Source organism: Podarcis filfolensis (assembly GCF_964270895.1).
Source record: "Podarcis filfolensis genome assembly, chromosome: 8".
NCBI classification, from domain to species: domain Eukaryota; kingdom Metazoa; phylum Chordata; class Lepidosauria; order Squamata; family Lacertidae; genus Podarcis; species Podarcis filfolensis.
Genome location: NC_139611.1, coordinates 29,335,522 through 29,353,587, shown reverse-complemented (window position 1 = coordinate 29,353,587; position 18,066 = coordinate 29,335,522). Strand labels below are relative to the sequence as shown.

General features: G+C 48.2%; 1 protein-coding gene across 4 annotated transcripts in view; it reads right to left on the bottom strand.

The window, feature by feature from the left end:
- Window positions 1-17,113, bottom strand: part of LOC310768158 (neural-cadherin-like) — an 88,327-nt gene extending 71,214 nt beyond the window's left edge. For all 4 annotated transcript variants that reach the window (XR_014551187.1, XM_083625881.1, XM_083625882.1 and 1 more), the window contains exon 1: window positions 16,012-17,113. Coding sequence is in view for 3 of the 4 variants with exons in the window: in XM_083625881.1 (XP_083482007.1) it covers window positions 16,012-17,050 (1,039 nt within the window). In the remaining variant the exon portion in view is untranslated. The remainder of the gene's footprint in view (window positions 1-16,011) is intronic.
- Between the last annotated feature and the right edge of the window lie 953 nt (window positions 17,114-18,066).

Below are 18,066 nucleotides of genomic sequence, written 5' to 3'. Positions count from 1 at the left end.
AATCCAGCATCCCTGCTTCCTACAGCAGGATCCCTTTGGGAAGTACACAAGCAGAGCACGAGAGCGATAGCACTTTCCCGCTGTTGCTACCCGGTGGCTGGCATTCAGAAGCCTCCAGTCTTGCAGGTCATCAGGACTAGGTGCCCTAATTCATGCAACCTTTATACCCCATGTCGTGCAGCCTGTATCAAACCAGAGTGTCCTGGGCATGCAAACCCCTATTTATTTATCTATTCATATCTCATATTGCAATATAAAAACATTCTCAGGGAAGCAAACGGAACAAACCAAACAGGAAACAATAAACACAGCAGTAATAAAACACTGATATATTTATAAATATGAATACTGAGCCAGGCAACAAGAAGTATCTCATTGGAGTTCAAGAACAAATGTCAGCCGAACAAAAACACTCAAGGAAAGGATGGAGAAAGGGGGGCAGGTCTAGGATGAGGGGAAGTGGCTGTGCAGTAGGTGAAGTCTGGGGAAGTCCCAAGAGGATAATCCTTTCTCCACACAGCAAAGTGTCTTGGGGCCTGCTAGGAAGAAAAGGGAGAAAATAAGGGACCAGAATTCGTCCATTTCTGATCGCTTCAGCTGTTTTGCATATAAGACAAAGGCAACGTTTTCGGAAGTTTTTTGGGGTATGGTGGTGAGGGAATCATGACTTCAAATCAGCAATAAGTATTCCAATCGTATAACTGATTAAACTCATCCGGGGTGGGGGGAGCTCTCTTTAATAGGTTAATTGCTGTTTCCACAGTCCCAGAGTTTAGAATTTGCCTCTAGACATGTCAATGCACTATGACAAATTATTAAAGATGTTGTCTGTCTTCAAAAGCCAACGTATTTTCAGACTTCTGATTTCATTAGCCTTGTACCAGTTTAGCCTCCTCCCAAATAAAATTGCTATGAATGTTTCATAAAAAAGATTTCCTTTTATATATCAGGAATACTCAAAGTCATTATAAATATAAGCTTCTGTGTATCAGTATAAAGTAGGGGGGGTGACAGCCTCATTGATTTAATAGGGGGAAACGGACAACACAGAATATTTTAGTCGAGTGAACATGTATTCACAATGAGAAACGACTAGCAGCCTCGAACCCAGCATTGCTCTGGAATTCAAAGAAACAAACAAACAAAAAAGATCAGTGCGGCTCTGAAATCAGTGGTTAAAATCAGTGCAGCTTTAAAGGTTCCATCTGCCATCTTGATTCAAATGGCGCCCACTTGTATACAGACACAGACAAAAGCCTGCTCCTTGATCTCAAGAACTATCATGCAAAATTTGGTCACAATATCTTAAGAGGCATCTGAACAGACAAACAACTTTCCAAAATATACACAGCAAATAATGTCAGTCTACAAAAGCCAATGTATTTTCAGACTTCTGATTTCATTAGTCTTCTACCAGTTAAGCTTTCTACTCTTTTTTTAAAAAAAAAAATGCTACAAATGCTTTATAAAAGATTTTCTTTTATAAATCGGGAACACTCAAGTCAGTATAAATAAAAGCTTCTGCGCATCAATATAAATTAGGGCAAAATGACAATCTCACTGATTTTAATGGGGGGGAAACCTGACAATACAGAGCATTTTCCTTGAGTGAACATGTCTTCACAATTATAAACTATATTCCGCCTTCTTTTATTTAAGTGAGGGAAGAGGTATTGTATTACTATGATTAAACAATAATGGCTGAGAAGTCAGGTTGATCCTGGCATTTTTAGGTCATTTCAATTCTTCTTGTTTTTATTTTAAGGATTATAAAGGCAACCAAAGTCTTACAAGTCTCCCAGTCAACATTTCTAGCCAAATGTAACATTTACAGCACATCAACAAATTTACTTTTTTAATAGTATGTTATTCACAGTCATCTGTCAATGTTTGTTCTTGCATCAACTGTATGGAATAAAGAAGTTTTACGTAAAAGGTTTCCATTAGACATCCCTGCCGAGTATATTTAATATGCATGCTGCAGTTTAGATTTTTAAATGTGATTAGTAAATGGCTTTCAAGTCCAACTATTTCATCTGCTTTAACAAATTTGGAAGTTGTAATGTGTGGCTCACAATGCCAAGGTCGCAGGTTTCATCCTCATTCGGCCACCTGCATATTCCTCCACTGCAGAGGGTTGGACTAGGTGACTCTTGGTGCCCCTTCCAGCTGTATGGTTCTATGAGTCTATGGATGTTTCCTCACTAGGCAAATGATGCTTCTTTCCACTGTGATGGCTACCAGCAACTCAGCAGAGCTAAGGAGTAGTGGGCTGAGATTACAATGCGGTAGGGGCAGAGGGAAAGATGTAAATATCCGAGAGACTGCCTCCTTCCCTACAGATCTTTGTGGTGTTTGACAAATTCATGGAACAGAGGGTCACTGATGTCTACAGCCAGCGTGGTGTAGTGGTTAAGAGTGGTAGACTCATAATCTGGTGAACTGGGTTCGCATCTCCACTCCTCCACATGCAGCTGCTGGGTGACCTTGGGCTAGTCACACTTCTTTGAAGTCTCTCAGCCTCACCCACGTCACAGAGGGTTTGTTGTGGGGGAGGAAGGGAAAGGAGATTGTGAGCCGCTTTGAGACTCCTTCGGGTAGTGATAAAGCAGGATATAAAATCCAAACTCTTCTTCTTCTAATGCTCGGCCTCTACAGTTGGAGGTAGCTGTGCTTCTGAATACCAGTTGCTGGAAACCACAGGGAGGAGGGGAGAGGCCTCTTGTGCTCTAATCCTGCTTGCTGGTTTTGCACAGGCAACTGTTTGGCCACTGTGAGAACAGGATGCTGGATTTGATGGGCCATTGGCCTGATCCCTTAGGAGGCCATCTTGGTAGTTCCACCACCCTCAAGAGGTTCGGGTGTGTGTAACTGGGGAGAGGGCCTTCCCAGTGGCAGCCCCAAAGTTGTGAAGCTCCCTCCCCACAGGATGGGGCCTGGCAATCTCCAGCTTTTGGGGAACACACTTTGCCCTGGCCTTTGACATGTGAGGTGTGTGTTTTGGGGACACATCCTATTCCTGTGACTTGGTTCATCTGTTTAATACTGGATGTTAAATTTCTGTAACCAGCTCTGGTGTCAGCAGGTGAAGGGAAGGTAATAAACTTATGTCCCACTCCTTTCAAAAGTGGGGAGACAACAACAACAACAACAACTGTACAGTCAAACAAGCAAGGTCAATACTTCTTAATAGACCAGCTGAGAGTCGAAGTTAAATGGCATGAGGAAAACTGCTTTCACGTCCAGGCAAATGATAAAACAAACAAATAGGAGTGAAGCATGGGACTCAGGGGACTCAGGGGTAGGGGTGGGAGAAAGGACAAGTATATAAGGGGAACTTTTGCTTGAATATGAAGAAAGACCGATCCACCAGGACTACTGCAATGAATGAGAATGCTGCATGCGCATTCCAACAGCTACCAGTTCCTGCTCCAAAACCTTAAAAGGAAAACAATGTACACTTGTCAGCTGCAGAAATCCAGGCTGACAGTGACTGATTTTCGCTCTCAAGTCCTGTGCTCTGCTCATTCATAAAACATAAAGCCTTCCGAAGAAATAAAGGCAGGCCCTGCTCTTTTCCCAGGCAGCTTACCTTTCACTCGTCGTAGGTAAAATAATTTCACTTTGTCACGTCCCTGCTCTTTACTCTCCCGTCTTGCTTTTAAAACCTGAAGTGCTTAAAAATAAACTAGAAGCTAAAAGCAAACGGGAAAATATTGCTAGACGGGAAAACCCCCAAATCCCAAACGTCTCAGAATTTAGAGGCAGCTCGCAGCGCCGAAAGTTTTCAGGCTTCAGGCAACGTTCAGTGAATCAGATACTGTGCTCATCTCCTTGCAGAGGCTCCGCTTAGAAGGGAGGGAAACAACTCACTGAAAAACTCACTGCTCATTATTTGCCCATTTAATCCAAAATCATTACTCCCGGCAACAGGTCTCCATCACCTCCTACCCTAACCTTTTAGCTGCAGATGACCAAACCCGAGACCTTCTGAGCGGAAAGCATGTGCCTTGCCATGAAGCTCCAGCTCCTGTTCTCGGTTTACTACTGTAAAATAGCAGGTAAAAGGTAAAGGTAAAGGACCCCGATAGTTAAGTCCAGTTGCAGTTTCCAGGTCATGTAGCCTTCATGACTAAGCCGCTTCTGGCGCAATGGAACACCGAAATCAGAGCAGCACACAGAAACGCTGTTTACCATCCCGCCAGAGTGGTACCTATTTATCTACTTGCACTTTTTGGCATGCTTTCGAACTGCTAGGTTGGCAGGAGCTGGGACCAAGCAACGGGAGCTCACCCCATCACGGGGATTCAAACCGCCGACCTTCTGATCGGCAAGCCCAAGAGGCTCAGTGGTTTAGACCACAGCGCCACAGGTAAGCAGGCCTATTGACTATACATAGGCCTGCCATTATGAGAAACAAGATGCGAGACTTAATAAGACCTTTGGTCTGATCAAGCAAGGCTTTCCTCAGGGGTCTCCTCTTTGCTTCCATCTCCACTGCCAAATGCAGCAACAACCTCTGCTGATGCAGTAGAGCAATGATTCCCAAATGCACACAGCGGACGCAGGATGGCTTCCACAACAACCCTTCAGTCCAGGCAAGGCCATGATGGTGAAGTCCAACCCACATGGCCAGTATCCAACATAAATGGAGGATGCAGCCAAGAAAACATCCCAGAATCTTCTGCAATGCTCACAGTGGGAGTTGTATGACAGATGAACAGTAGTACCTTGGCAGACGATTCCCTGGTAATTTAATGAGCTTTAATAGCTTAATGAGGGCAAGCTAAACCACCGCGGCTTTCTTTGCTTCTGTTAGCTGCAATGGTGGTGAACAAACTGAAGGGTTATAGTTAGGAGCAGTAGAGACTTCTCCAAACCTGCTCAAGGCTGGCTTGCATGAGCAGAAAATGAAAAGGATTCGCCCACTTTTTTGTATTCGGTGGCAACAGGGTGGTCCAAGACATGACCAGAGGGCTGCATGAATTTCTCAAGGCTTTTTTTGGTGGCCCTTAGCAATATTTCTCTCTCTCTCTCTCTCTCTCTCTCTCTCTCTCTCTCTCACACACACACACACACACACACACACGCACACACACACACACACACACACACCATACCACCCTTGTGTTGCCTTCCCAAAGCCAGGTAAGGAAGGTGCCAGGCTTTGGGAAGGAGGCACAAACCTCTGGTAGGATCCTAGAGCCCTCCCAACTTCTTCTCAAAGCTGGGGAAGTGGCAACTAGGCTTTGGGGAGGGGGCATGAGGGCTTGGTGTGAAAAGTTGGACCACCCTGTGTTAGAGGTTCTTAAGCAGAGGCTGAACAGCATCCGTCTTTCAGAGATGCTTCAGTAGTGCATTTCCTGCATCAGCGGGAGGGTGGACTAGATCAGGGCACCAGAATATTCCAAGGGGGGTACAGATGAAAATTACATAAATGGGGGGGGGCACAGCACAAGGCTAGGGGACCACAGAGGGAAGTGAGAAGGAAATAAATCATGATTGCCTGGCTATCTGCTTGGCCAATCACAAGCAGGTAAGGGGGCGGCCCAGTGCTTCTTTTTGCCACATGCATTTCTTGTAGTAGTCCTGGTTTGTACAATCACTGAGGCTCCCGTTTTTTGACCACTGCTTGTAGCTACGGCCAGTGCTGAGCCATAAAAAAATTAAATAAAACATGTTCTATTTACAAACAAAACATTTAAATAGCTACCATTCCTACAGGTACGACGGGGGGTGGGCACAGGAAGGAAACAAGGTTGGAAGGGGACCACAGTTGGAAAAGGTTGGGAAACACTGGACTAGGTGGCCTTGTGAGACCCCCCCACCTCGATCATTAAGATTTCTGGGGGTACCTGGATGTGTCTGCAGGGAGGATGCAAGGAATAACAATTGATATAGAAGTAGGGAAGAGGGTACAGCAACCAGCAGCAGTAGAGAATCACAATGGCAAGGGTGGCCAGAAGTGGCAGTGGAAAAAGACAGGAGAGCAGGCCAGTGAAACAGGATGTGGGATAACACCACATCCACACAATACATTTAAAACATGTGGCTTCCCCCAAAGAAGCATGGGAACTATAGTTTAAGGGTGCTCTGTGAGGGGTAGGCTACAGTTCCTGGGATTCTCGGGGGGGGGGCTATGTGCTTTAAATGAATAGTGTGGGTGTGACCTCAAGGTACTTTGGGGAACCTTAAAAATTAAAGAATTCACTGTGGCACAAACTTTTGTAGAATCAACTTCATGCACCTGAAAGCTTGCACACTATAAATTTGTTTAAGACTTGTTTTTGCTGCAAGTGGGCTAACATGGTTACCGCTCTGGAACTCCTTCCAAAGTTGTTCCAAAGCTTATTCCAAGGAGTGCCAAAGCCCAAACTGTTTGGCAAACTTCAAACTAATCTTCACGGGGAGGATGCAAATTTGAATGTTGCGTGAGATACCCCTATTTGGAAAGCACTCAAATTTGTACCATCTGACACTCTGTGATGCATCACCAGCTGGAAAGCGGCAGCGCTAGCCAAATCCATTAGCACAACAAAAGTGTTACCCTCAAATAGGTTTCCCCCTCACAATTTCAACAGTTCCCAAAATATAAGACAGGGAATTAGTACAAGAATTGCCAAAAGCGAAATCATTAAAAAAATATTTGGCGGTGATGCTAAGCGTCCTCTTTCCCACCTGCCAAAAATTTCTTAAAGATAATAAATCTAATTTCTGTATCCCTTTCAAAAGAAAATGGAGACAACTACAGGATCCACAAATCTTTGGCACTTTAGAGAGACCCTGAAGAAGTCACAAATCATTGAGCAAACATTACAGGGCAGATTTGAGATCAAAGAAGGCTAATGGAAGAAGAGAGGGCAGGATAAGCTGCATTTTAACTATTTAGTAGTCATTTCAAGTGAAGCTAACATCGTATTACTGGTCTCACAACTTGCTTGCTCTCCCATTTGAAATGTTGCAAACCAGCTTTAGGAGCCAGGCAGACTATACCCATATGCTCTGCAATTTACATCTGTCACCAGATTAAACAGATTTGTGCTGAAATTTAGTTAGATCTGGAGGAAAAGCTGACGACTTCTGCAGAAATTAAATGTTTGTAAGAGGAAGAAAAAACAGCCAGCAGGTCTATAAAGCTTAGGTGCTCAAATCTAAACAGTTTCTCAAAGATGTTTATAATCTGACTGCCTGCAGTAAGAGATGTCCTATCTAAATCTCCTGTATGCATAAAACTCTTTAAGGCAGCAAAGAGAAAGCTTTGTTTTCTCAACTTTCCACATGCATATATTCACTTGCACTGAAAGTGAGCAACACACCAGAATGATAAACCACAAAAAGAAGAAATGCGTTTACAGATTTATTTATTTTTCTCCGAAGCGTTTTTTTACCCTGCTCTGCAGCTGAAAAGAATACCAGAGAGGCTTAGGGGTCCTTAAAACAGGAGACGGTCCCTGCCTTGGAGCTTACAACCTAAGACGCAACATAAAAAGAAATGGGGAAGTTGGAGCAACTGACAGAAGAACAAACCAGAAGCAGGATCACAGCTAAGACTCGGTGGAAGGTTTGAGCACTGCCACTTGGGAAGAGAGATGGGTACAATGGCTTAGCTGCAAAAATGAAGGACTGGAGCTCAAAGGTCAAGAATGTGCCCTGAGTGCAGAAGTCCCAGGCTTAATTCCTGACATATCCAATTGAATGGGCCACAGAGAAGGTGACGAGGAAAAGCTTCCCCAATATGCTCTGCACTGCATCTCCCATCAGCCCCAGCATCAGAAAGAACAGTGTTGCACCAGCTGGACTGGAAACTGGAGACTGGAGACCCTAGAACCTGTTTCTCCACTTAGACCTACATTTGTGGAAGAGGTGGCAATACAACCAAGTACATGGTGGAGGACAACACCAGCACACCCTGCTGGACTCTGCTTCTTAAATCACCTGATCTGTGGTTACAGTGATGCTTCATCCTCTTCCTTCTCTCCTTCAACACTGCCTCTGTTTCTGGGCCAAGCTTTGAACAGGTCAGGACTTTAAAACCTAAGAATGTAAGACAGCCTGCTGGGTCAGATCAAAGGGATCCACCTAGCCCAGTCTTCTGTTCTCACAGTGGCCAGCCTGTGGGAAACCAGCAAGCAGGACCTGAGCACAAGAGCCTTCTTTCCCCTCCTGTGGCTTCCAGCAACTGGTATTCAGAAGCATTACTGCCTCCAGCTGTTCAGAGCACAGCCATCATGGCCATTGACAGCCATCTCCTCCATTAATTTGTCCAAGCCTCTTTGTCCAAGCCTTCTGGGTTATTGGCCATTCCACAGCTTCATTACATACTGTGTGAAGAGGTCACACTCAAAATAACTGATGTTTGTTTTTGGCTGTGCTGTGATTTCCTACCATGGGAGACGGACAGAAAATACTGCAGGGAGTTTCTGAATGAGAAGGAAACTAAGAAGATGACGGTGGGAGCTGTAGTGAGCTATAGCTTTGGATTTTTTTTGGGGGGGGAGCCCCACCTTGCCCTGAACGCAAGCCTCCTGTCAACAACCAACACGGCTAGCGTGGGGCTCTGGCCCCAGATTAAGCTCATAATCCTTTGCATTCATTAAAGTTAAAGACTTGGTGTGATAAAATATTCAAATACCAGAGCTGATTTTCTTCCACAACATACACGGTGCTTAGAAGATACAAATATGTGCTTAAATAAAATATTGCAAGATTGGCGTTACCTATTCTGGAGAACATGCCAAACGTCACCCCGAGCAAATCCCTTGGAAAGAAAAGGGAAAGGGGATGGAGCGGAGGAACGGGAGGGGATTACGAGGCTAATGCGGAGGGATGGAGGGAGGTCAGAGGAGCCTGAGATGACAGAGGATTAGAGGAGAAAGGATCTTCCCATCATCCCAACCAGAGGTGGATGGGAATCAGGCTCCTTCTCAAAATGAAAATCTCAGGGCAAAGGCATCAATGCTCATTCCACAGCTAAAGCTCCTTCCATGGGCAAACTGATGAGTCGTGCCAATCAAATACTGCCAGTAAGTAGCACAGATACAGGCACTTTTACAGCTCAGGACCGCAATACCTCAAGGGTCACCTCTCCCCATCTGAACCATCCTGGACCCTGCAGTCATCATCCAGTCCTGTGCCCTGTTCTCACGGTGGCCGACCAGATGCCCCTGAAGACCACAAGCAAGCAGGACCTGAGCACAACTTTCCAGCTGTTAGCATGCAGGGGTCATAAGCAGCAGCAAAAATTAACTTTAGTAAAACCGCTTCGATTGGTGGAATCGGAACTACTACTACAGGTGCCACATAATACCTGATCTGCATTTGCAAGAAATCAATCCTTTAGTGTGGCAGCACCTGCACTTTGGAACTCCCTGCCTACTGAGATCAAGCAACTGCCTTCGCTGTACGCTTTACAGCACCTGCTAAAAGCATTCTTGTTTAGATAAGCCTATCCAGACGCTTTAGAAAATCGAGGTAGTATTTTAACTTTTTATGGCTGTGGTTTTTTCTCAATTTTAGTGCTTTTATCTTTTTCTAAACCTCTTTGGGGTTTTGGGGGTTGTTATTTTTTAAACAATCAAGTGGTGCATACATCTTATGAAATAAATAAATAGTAAAACGAATCTTTGCTCAGAAGCACATCTTTAATTGAAAGGTATTCAGACTGAGCCTTGGTATATTAAAGGAGGCACATTCTTGATAAGAAAGAGCCCTATAGCCCTAGCTAGAATCACAAAACTGCAGAGCTTGGAAGGAGTCCTAAGGATCATCTAGTCTAGCGGTTCTCAACCTGTGGGTCCACAGATGTTGTTGGACTACAACTCCCATCATTCCTGAGATCTGGCCTTGCTAGCTAGGGGTGATGGGAGTTGTAGTTCAACAACATCTGGGGACCCACAGGTTGAGAAAGGCTGATCTAGTCCATGGGTAGGCAAACTAAGGCCTGGGGGCCGAATCTGGCCCAATAGCTTTCTAAATCTGGCATTTGGACAGTCCGGGAATCAGCGTGTTTTTACATTATTTAAAATGCATCTCTGGGTTATTTGTGGGGCCTGCCTGGTGTTTTTACATGAATAGAATCTGTACTTTTATTTAAAATGCATCTCTGGGTTATTTGTGGGGCATAGGAATTCGTTCATAATTTTTTTTCAAAATATAGTCCGGCCCCCCAAAAAAGTCTGAGGGACAGTGGACCGGCCCCCTGCTGAAAAAAGTTTGCTGACCCCTGATCTAGTCCAACCCCCTGCATTGCAGGGACCACAGCTAAAAATGTAGGTAACATTCCAGTCGGAGAAACAAAGAAACCATCCTTGCCCCTTTGTCTTCAGATCAAAGCTGACCTCTCAACTCTAAGTCCCAAGAGAGAAAGTGAGGAGTAGGGAGTTGCAAAATTAATGCAACCTGAGATTTACCATTCTAAACATCAAAGACCATAGAGATAAAGGGTACAGGGAATAGTCTGGGAAGCTGGAGGTCCCCTGTACTATCTGTCTTGACCCATAGAAACACTTCTCAGCAAGCTGAGTTGCATCCAAACTGCCAGTGGGAAGCCTGAGCGCAACAGCACTCTGCAGTTTCTTTCCCCACATTGCCTGGCATTCAGAGGTAGACTGTCCCTGGCCATGGAGGTTCTGCTGCCATAAGAAGTAGCCTGCTGGATCAGGCCAAGGGCTTTGCTATTCCTCCACTCTTGTTTTCACGATGGACAGCCAGCTGCCCCAAAGGAGGGTCTGAGGGCTCAGCTGTAGCCCCACAGCTAAGCACAGTTTGGAACAGAGGTAATTTAATGCCCCCCGTTATCTTAAGCCAGCCTAAATCCCACTGGCTCCCTATACTTAGGATTGCTCTGCCTGTGGGTTGTACATCCAACCCCCTGATGCAATTCCATCTGGCTCCTGGCAGTCCTTCTAAATTCTAATCAAAATGCAGTTCTCCAGGCAATTACACTCACAATAAAAAGAAAATGGTTTTTGCAAAAGTTGTGTCCGTGTGTGTGTGTGAGAGAGAGAGAGAGAGAGAGACTTTTATATCACGCCGGGATTTGTTTGTAACATATACCTAATTTGCCCAGCCTCCTCTCCCCCCCCAAAAAAAACTTCTTTTTGATGTAGCAATTTATTTTGCTAGCAACAAAACAAGGGACTCATGGCCGCTGAGTAAACCAGTCAGTCTGAAAGCAGTTACTTCCAGGAACAAGCATATTTTCTCCCCCCCTCTCCCCCCCCCCCGGGTAATCTGCCATTCATTCTCTGCTGCGGCTCCTGCAGATGACACGGAACTGGCAGAAAACATTAAAGAAAACTGATTTGCTCTGGAGAGAAGCAAGACTGTGGATTAGAGGCACTTCAAGAAGCTTAAACCGCACTTTGAGTCAGACTGTAGGGAAATAAAGATGGCAGCGATAGAAGCCACCACTGGAAGAGAGAGAGAGAGATCTCTTCCTGACAACATTAAAGTCCTCGTGCAGAATTCTTTTGGGCACAGAGAACTGGAGACAAGGCATCAAGATACACCGCTCCAAGTTCTATTAAATAAAAATTAGAGCACATTCCAGGAAGGCATAATCCCTGCTGAATAGATTGTCTCATGCTAAGAACAGTCCCCAACACTTTGAAGACATCCATCTTAAAAAGATGGCTACACAACCAAAGAGGACTCGTTTCCCTTTGAAGTGTCTCTATTTTATTCTTTACAGCAACAAGATGGGGAGAGGAGAGATATATGTAAGTAATAGTCCCCCAACAAAAGAGACAAGTCGCATTTTTGGGAAAGGGCCAGCTCACTAGTGGGACAGTTGCTAGGAAAGCAGAAAGCTGCCTGAGTCAGACCACTGGTCCATCTAACTCAGTATTGCATGCACTGGCTGGCAGCAGCTCTCCAGGGTTCCAGGCCAGATGTCTCTCCCAGCTTTACCTGGAGATGCTAGGAACATATGAAGGGTCCTTATACTCAGTCAGGCTTCTGGCCCACCTGGCTCAAGGTAGCCTGCACTGGCTGGCAGCACCTCTCCATGATATCAGACAAGGTGCATCTCTCCCAGTCCTACCTGCAGATTCCATAAGGGGACTGAACCTGGAACCTTCTGCATGCAAATCAGATGCTCTACCACTGAGCCACAACCCTTCCCTTGAGCCAATAAGGTGCAGCAGAATAAGAAGAGCTGGGAAAACGAAAACTGGAGGCCTTGTCAAAGCATGGAATCCAACACCAACGCAGCTCAAACACTGCAACAGCAAAGCTGACAGCATAGTCACAAAAGCCCTCCCTGCGATGCAGTCCAAATAATTTTAAAAAGGCATAGCACTAATGCTGCCACCTGAGACTGCACTTCTGGGGTCAAAATACGATCTCGTTCAGCTTGCAATGATCAGATGCATTAGGAAGTGAGCAGCATATTCCCCAACTGGATGTTTAATTTCCAGATATGGAATAAAGTAAAAAAAATAGAATAAATGTGCAATAAAAATATGATTGCATGGCTCTGTAAATCTTGGCACATATGTAGAAAGAGAAGCCTAGGACAAAAAGGGGGGAAATCAGGGGTGGGAGTAGACTGCTTACTCTGAGGTTTTACTTTTATTATTTGTCCATCAGAAACACTTAAAATGTTAAGAACTTAGAAAAAAAAATCTTAAGAGATCATTTCTCCTTTGGCACAAGTAAAGCGTGTGTGTGTGTGTGTGTGTGTGTGTGTAGTTTTCCTTGTTCAAAACGTGAAGTATGAAGCATTGAGCCTACTTCTGAGTAAACAGGATTTCTCTGTACATTTCATAGACAAGCCAAATTGTACAACTGTATACCAATTGTACAACTGTATGTGTTATCTAAATTACAAATGATGCACTTTATGTTGTCGAAAGTGGGGTTAGGTTTGTTAAGGAAGTAGTGCATATATATTCAAACTTCCCACAATATTTTCGTTTTTGTCCTCTGGGAGAATAGGAGGAAACAAGACTTTTACCCCTTAAAATGTCAAAAAAATTCTGGAAGTATTACATTTCTATGCACATGAACACAGCAATTCTAAATTCCATCAGCTGCTACTTCCACGTGGCTACATCTGATGGGGAGACTGGACAGCAGAGCCCATTCCATTGGGCCGATTGCCAAACTGCTTCTAGGGCTGCCTTCCAGAAGCTCATTCATTCCAAGTGCCTTCCCCAATCTACACAGACTGCACCTCCAACAGTGCTCTCTCTGCCAGGCGACAATGATGTTACTAGAGAACCATTGCATTTAAACAACTCGCCTGGTCATCACAGGGAACTAGGAATTCTGTGCAGGAAGCTGAGTCTGTAAGGAAGGAGGCTGCCCCTTGCTTCAGGTTCATGACAACTGTTTTCCTCCAGAACTGCGCTACCTGTCCATGCTTAGGGTGCAATTCCACCCAGTGGCTCTGTCGTGAGGAAAAACAGGATGTGCTGAATGGGCACATCCATGCTCTGGCACACAAACACAAACAATGCAGAAGAAACAGCTTTAAAGAAGCCACCACGTTTCCTCAGGGCCATTGCATCAGGGTTGGAGAGCCATATTCACTTGCAAAGGGCTGTACAGTGGTACCTCTAATTATGAACTTAATTTGTTCCGGAGGTCCGTTCTTAACCTGGAACTGTTCTTAACTAAAGGTGTGCTTTCGCTAATGTGGCCTCTTGCTGCCGCTGCGCTGCCAGCACACAATTTCCATTCTCATCCTGGGGCAAAGTTCTCAACTAAAGGTAACTCTTTCAGGTTAGCGGAGTTTGTAACCTGAAGCGTTTGTAACCTGAGGTGTTTGTAACTCGAGGTACCACTGTATTCCAGTGGGCGTGGCTAGAGACAAAAGTAGGCAGAGCTAAGGACATAGACCTTGCATACAGGTAACATTTCAGCAGAAGCCAGAGAGCTTGCAAGAGGCATTATATCACAGTTTGAGAACAAATTCCAGGCAATATATGTACATGGAAAGGTTCTGTGATGGGATTTCCTTCCACCCACCCACATGACATTCATAACCAGAGCAGTATGTCACGTGTAAGCCAGTCCCAAAAAAAATTCCCCACTGCATACACTCTTGGATGCAAAAGGGGTAAGTTTTTCATGGCACTCCAGATTTAATAGTCACACCCCATTTGGCAACCAGTGTGGCTTGGAGGGTTAGCGCTTTGGAGACTGGGGTTCAAATGTCGACTGAGCCACAAAGCTCACTGCATGCCCTTAAGCCAGTCACTATCTCCCAACCTAACCTACTTGACACGATTGTTGTAAGGATATAATTGGGATGGTGGGGGTGGGGAGAGAGCATAGAATCTGCCACTTGTCCCTTGGAAGAAAGGTGGGATGTGAGAAAAAATAAGTACATTTGCAGTGAAACTTGGGACACTGTGGTTCTGCAATAAGATGCAATTCTCTAGAACTAAAATCCCAGGATTATTATTTGGAGGGGGGAGGGTCTGGAGAGGAGGCAGAGCTAAAACAATTAAAATTACCCAAACTCATAGTACAGAACTGCTTTCCTTAGTGCAGGGGGGGGGTATCTTGTGGCCCTCCAGATGTTGTTGGATTCCAACTCCCACCAGCCCCAGCCAGTAGCAAGGAAAGAGGGGAGTTGTATTTCAGCAATATCTGAAGGGTCATAGGTGCCCCAGCTCCATCTTAGTAGCTCAGAACTACGAGACTCTGCTTCCCTGCTGGAGGCTCAACCAAATCCATGCCATTTGGTAGGACAAACATTTTCCGAAAGCAGGAAATTTGGGAGCCGGCCCTACTGTTAGGCAGGACATCAGATGCTGGGAAGGGGTGGGCAGTATTCACCTAAACTAGCCTGCTGGCCACAGGTGTTCCCTAAGCAATTCCTCCTCAACCAGCCTGCTGTTATTAGATGCTATGGAGGTTGTGTTGCCAAGACCACCTCTACCTTAGGCAGCAAACTGTCTTGGGACAGTCCTGGGAAGTTTAATAACTGCTGATTGCTTTGGGCAGTTCCAGAGAGGCATGGTGCTAGATTTTCTGTTGCAGAAGATGTGACAGGCCCTGTTGACCTTTCAAAACAGGCCAGAATTTAGCTCAAAGAAACCCCACCGATTCCAACTGGACTTAAGGAGTTCAGGTTACTGCCTTAGAGCAGACTGGCCTTTGGCTGACAGACAGAGAATTGCATTTACCCTGTGCAAAGGTGTTCTCACGATGGCTAGAGACCTATTAGGAATTAGGAACATCTTAAGGGGTGAGGCTGGTTTGAGAAACGGCAGCATCACACACTAGGATGAAATACAAGATACATCTGCATTTTGGATAATGTATGAACGTGGATTAAAAACCCAACTCTGGGAAGGCAGCGAATGCACAGACAGGAGGAGGTGTGAAGACTGTCCAAGTGTGTCGTATGCATAATCCTAAATGCAAATGGACAGAGCTTTCTAGCCTCACATCACTGAGCCAGTGTGGCATAGGCAAGACAGCGTGCAGTAGTGGTTAAAGCCAGGGATGGGGAACCTGCGGGGGCCCTCCAGACGTTGCTCCCATCCTTCCCATTGACCCCACTGATGGGAGTTCTGGTTAAATATCACCTGAAGGGTCATAGATGCCCCATCCCAGTCTAGGACCTGGAAGGCTCAGGGTTCAAACACCTCAGGCCAGCCGCTGTCTCTCAACCTGATCCCACCTGTTGGGAGGATGAAATGGGCAGAACCATGTGGGCCACCTTAAAGGATAAACGGTGACCACCAGGTCACACAGCAGAGGAAGGGAAGGGCTGCTTTTCTCTCAGCCCCCCACACCCTGCCACTCTACCTCTGCCCTGCCCTCAGCTCGGTTGTCGCTGAGATTTTGCACAGGCTATGAACTGCCCTGCTTAGATCTGGAAGCCAAAGAGGGCTGAAGAGCTGGGCTCCAACGCAGCAAGCACATGAAGGCGGGAAGCTGCACCCCCTGGGGTGACTGCTAGGCGGGGTGATTTTCCCGCTCTTTTTGCTCCGCTCCCCCGTCCCTTCGGAATTAGGCCTTCGCCCGCCCCACCGTCGCGTCAGCGCCTACCTGTCCTGTCCTGGACGCGGCAGACGACCTCCCAGCGGGCGGCGGCCTCGCGGTCCAGGCCGCGGGCCAAGGTGAGCTCTCCGGTGTCGGCGTCCAGGCGGACGGGGGCCTCCCCGGCGGGGGGAGACACGAGCTGGAAGCGGGGCGCGGCGAAGCGGGCGGCGGGGCGGAGAGTGGCCAGGAGGGTGCCGGGCCGGGCGTCCTCGGGCAGCGCCAACGCCAGCGGGGGCTCCTGCGGGGGCAGGGCGCGTCGTCGTCGGAGCGGGGCGTCGTCGGGGGGCGGCAGCTGGACGGGCTCGGGCAGGACCTCGAGGTCGAGCGGGGCGCTTAGGAGCGCGGGCCGGCCGCGGTCGCGGGCGAAGAGGCGGAGCGGGAGCGGAGCGCGCAGGTGGAGCAGGGAGCGGACCAGGACAACGCGCCCGCTGCGCGGCACCACGAAGAAGTGGGCGCTGGGCGGGCGGGCGAAGTAGCGCAGCTCGGCGTTGGCGCCCGCGTCAGCGTCCTGGGCCCGCGCCTGCCACACGGGCGCCCGCAGCGCCAGCGTCTCGGCGACGCGGAGCCGCCGCACCGACGACGACGGCCCGAGGTTGGCGAAGCGGGGCGCGTTGTCGTTGGCGTCCAGCACGGCGATGCTGAGCGCGGCCAGCTCGGCGGGGGCGGCGCGGCGGTGGCAGCGCAGGGCCAGGCGCAGGGCGTAGCGCGGGCGGGCCTCGCGGTCCAGGGGCCGCCGGGTGCGCAGCCACACCTGTCCCGAGCGCGCCTGCAGCGCCGCCTGGAAGTGCCCGTGCGCCTCGCCCAGCAGCTCCAGCTGCCAGCGCCGCCCGCGCACCTTGGCGCACCACGGCTCCGGCCGCGCCAGCCGCGTCAGGGGGATGCTCAGGCCGCCCACCCGCGTCCCCGCCGGCCAGTTCTCCGGCACGTGGCCGTGGAAGGACGGGCGGCGGCGCCTCGAAGACGACCCCGCTGCCTCCGCGATGCTGCCGGCCAGAGCCCAGCCCAGCAGAAGGAGCAGCAGCGGCAGCCGCGTCGGCGAGGCCATGGCGAGGGAGGAGGAGGAGGAGAAGGACCCGCCTGTCCGCCGCCTCGCCCCCCGACGAACAGACAGCCGCCTCCAGCGCCGGCGCTACTGCGACTGCCGCGGCATGCTCCTCGGCGGCGGGCAAGCGCGGAAGGGAAGGCGGGGCCAGCGCGCACGGACGGAGAGCCGGTTGGCTGGCGAGAGGGAAGAGCCTCCCGGGCTGGCCAATCTGCGCTCGATTGAGAGATTGAGAGAGGGCAGCAGGCGCCCAGGCTCCCGCGCTGCTCTCCGCACAGCGCAGCTCGCTCGCTTCGGGGCATCCCCGGCCGCTTGGGCGGGAGGGTGGTGGAGGGTGCCTTCCAGGCTCCGCCGGGGCGGAGAAGCCTGAAGGTCGCTTCACTTGCTCCGACGGCTGGGACCTGGAAGGCACGGGTGAGAGGCGCGCCGTCCTGAGCTGGCTGCGCAATCCCAGAGACTTTTCCACCAACGCAATTCTTTTCTTCCCCGGGAGCAGCGCTGTCAGCTGCTCGACGTTCAGCAAAAGTGGCGCAGTTCGCTCGTATTAGGCAGGAGAACACCAGCTTCGAAAAGGACACCTGCTGCGTTTGGGGGGCACCTTGGATGCCTGCCCTGCTGCTGGCTCCCCTCTTTACTGTCTCTCTTTCCGTGGGAAATCACTGTGATATTAGCGCCAGAAGAGGCTGCCTTATGGCAAGTGAGGCCACTGGTCCATCTAGATCGGCATTGTCTACACTGACTGCCAGTGGCTTCTCCAAGTGTTTCAGGCAAGGGGTATTCCCAGCCTTATCTGAGGATGCCACTAGGATTATTTTATTACATTTACTGGTGACTCTAAGTGACTTACAGTATATAAAGAAACAGATACATTAAACAAAAAGAAAGAAAACAATGCAAAATCTAGAAGGCAATTGGATTTTTAAAAAACTGGATTGAACCAGGGATCTTATTCATGCCAAGCAGATTCTCTGTCCCTGAGCTATCCCCACTGTTTTGCATTTTTGGAATGTGTCTTATAA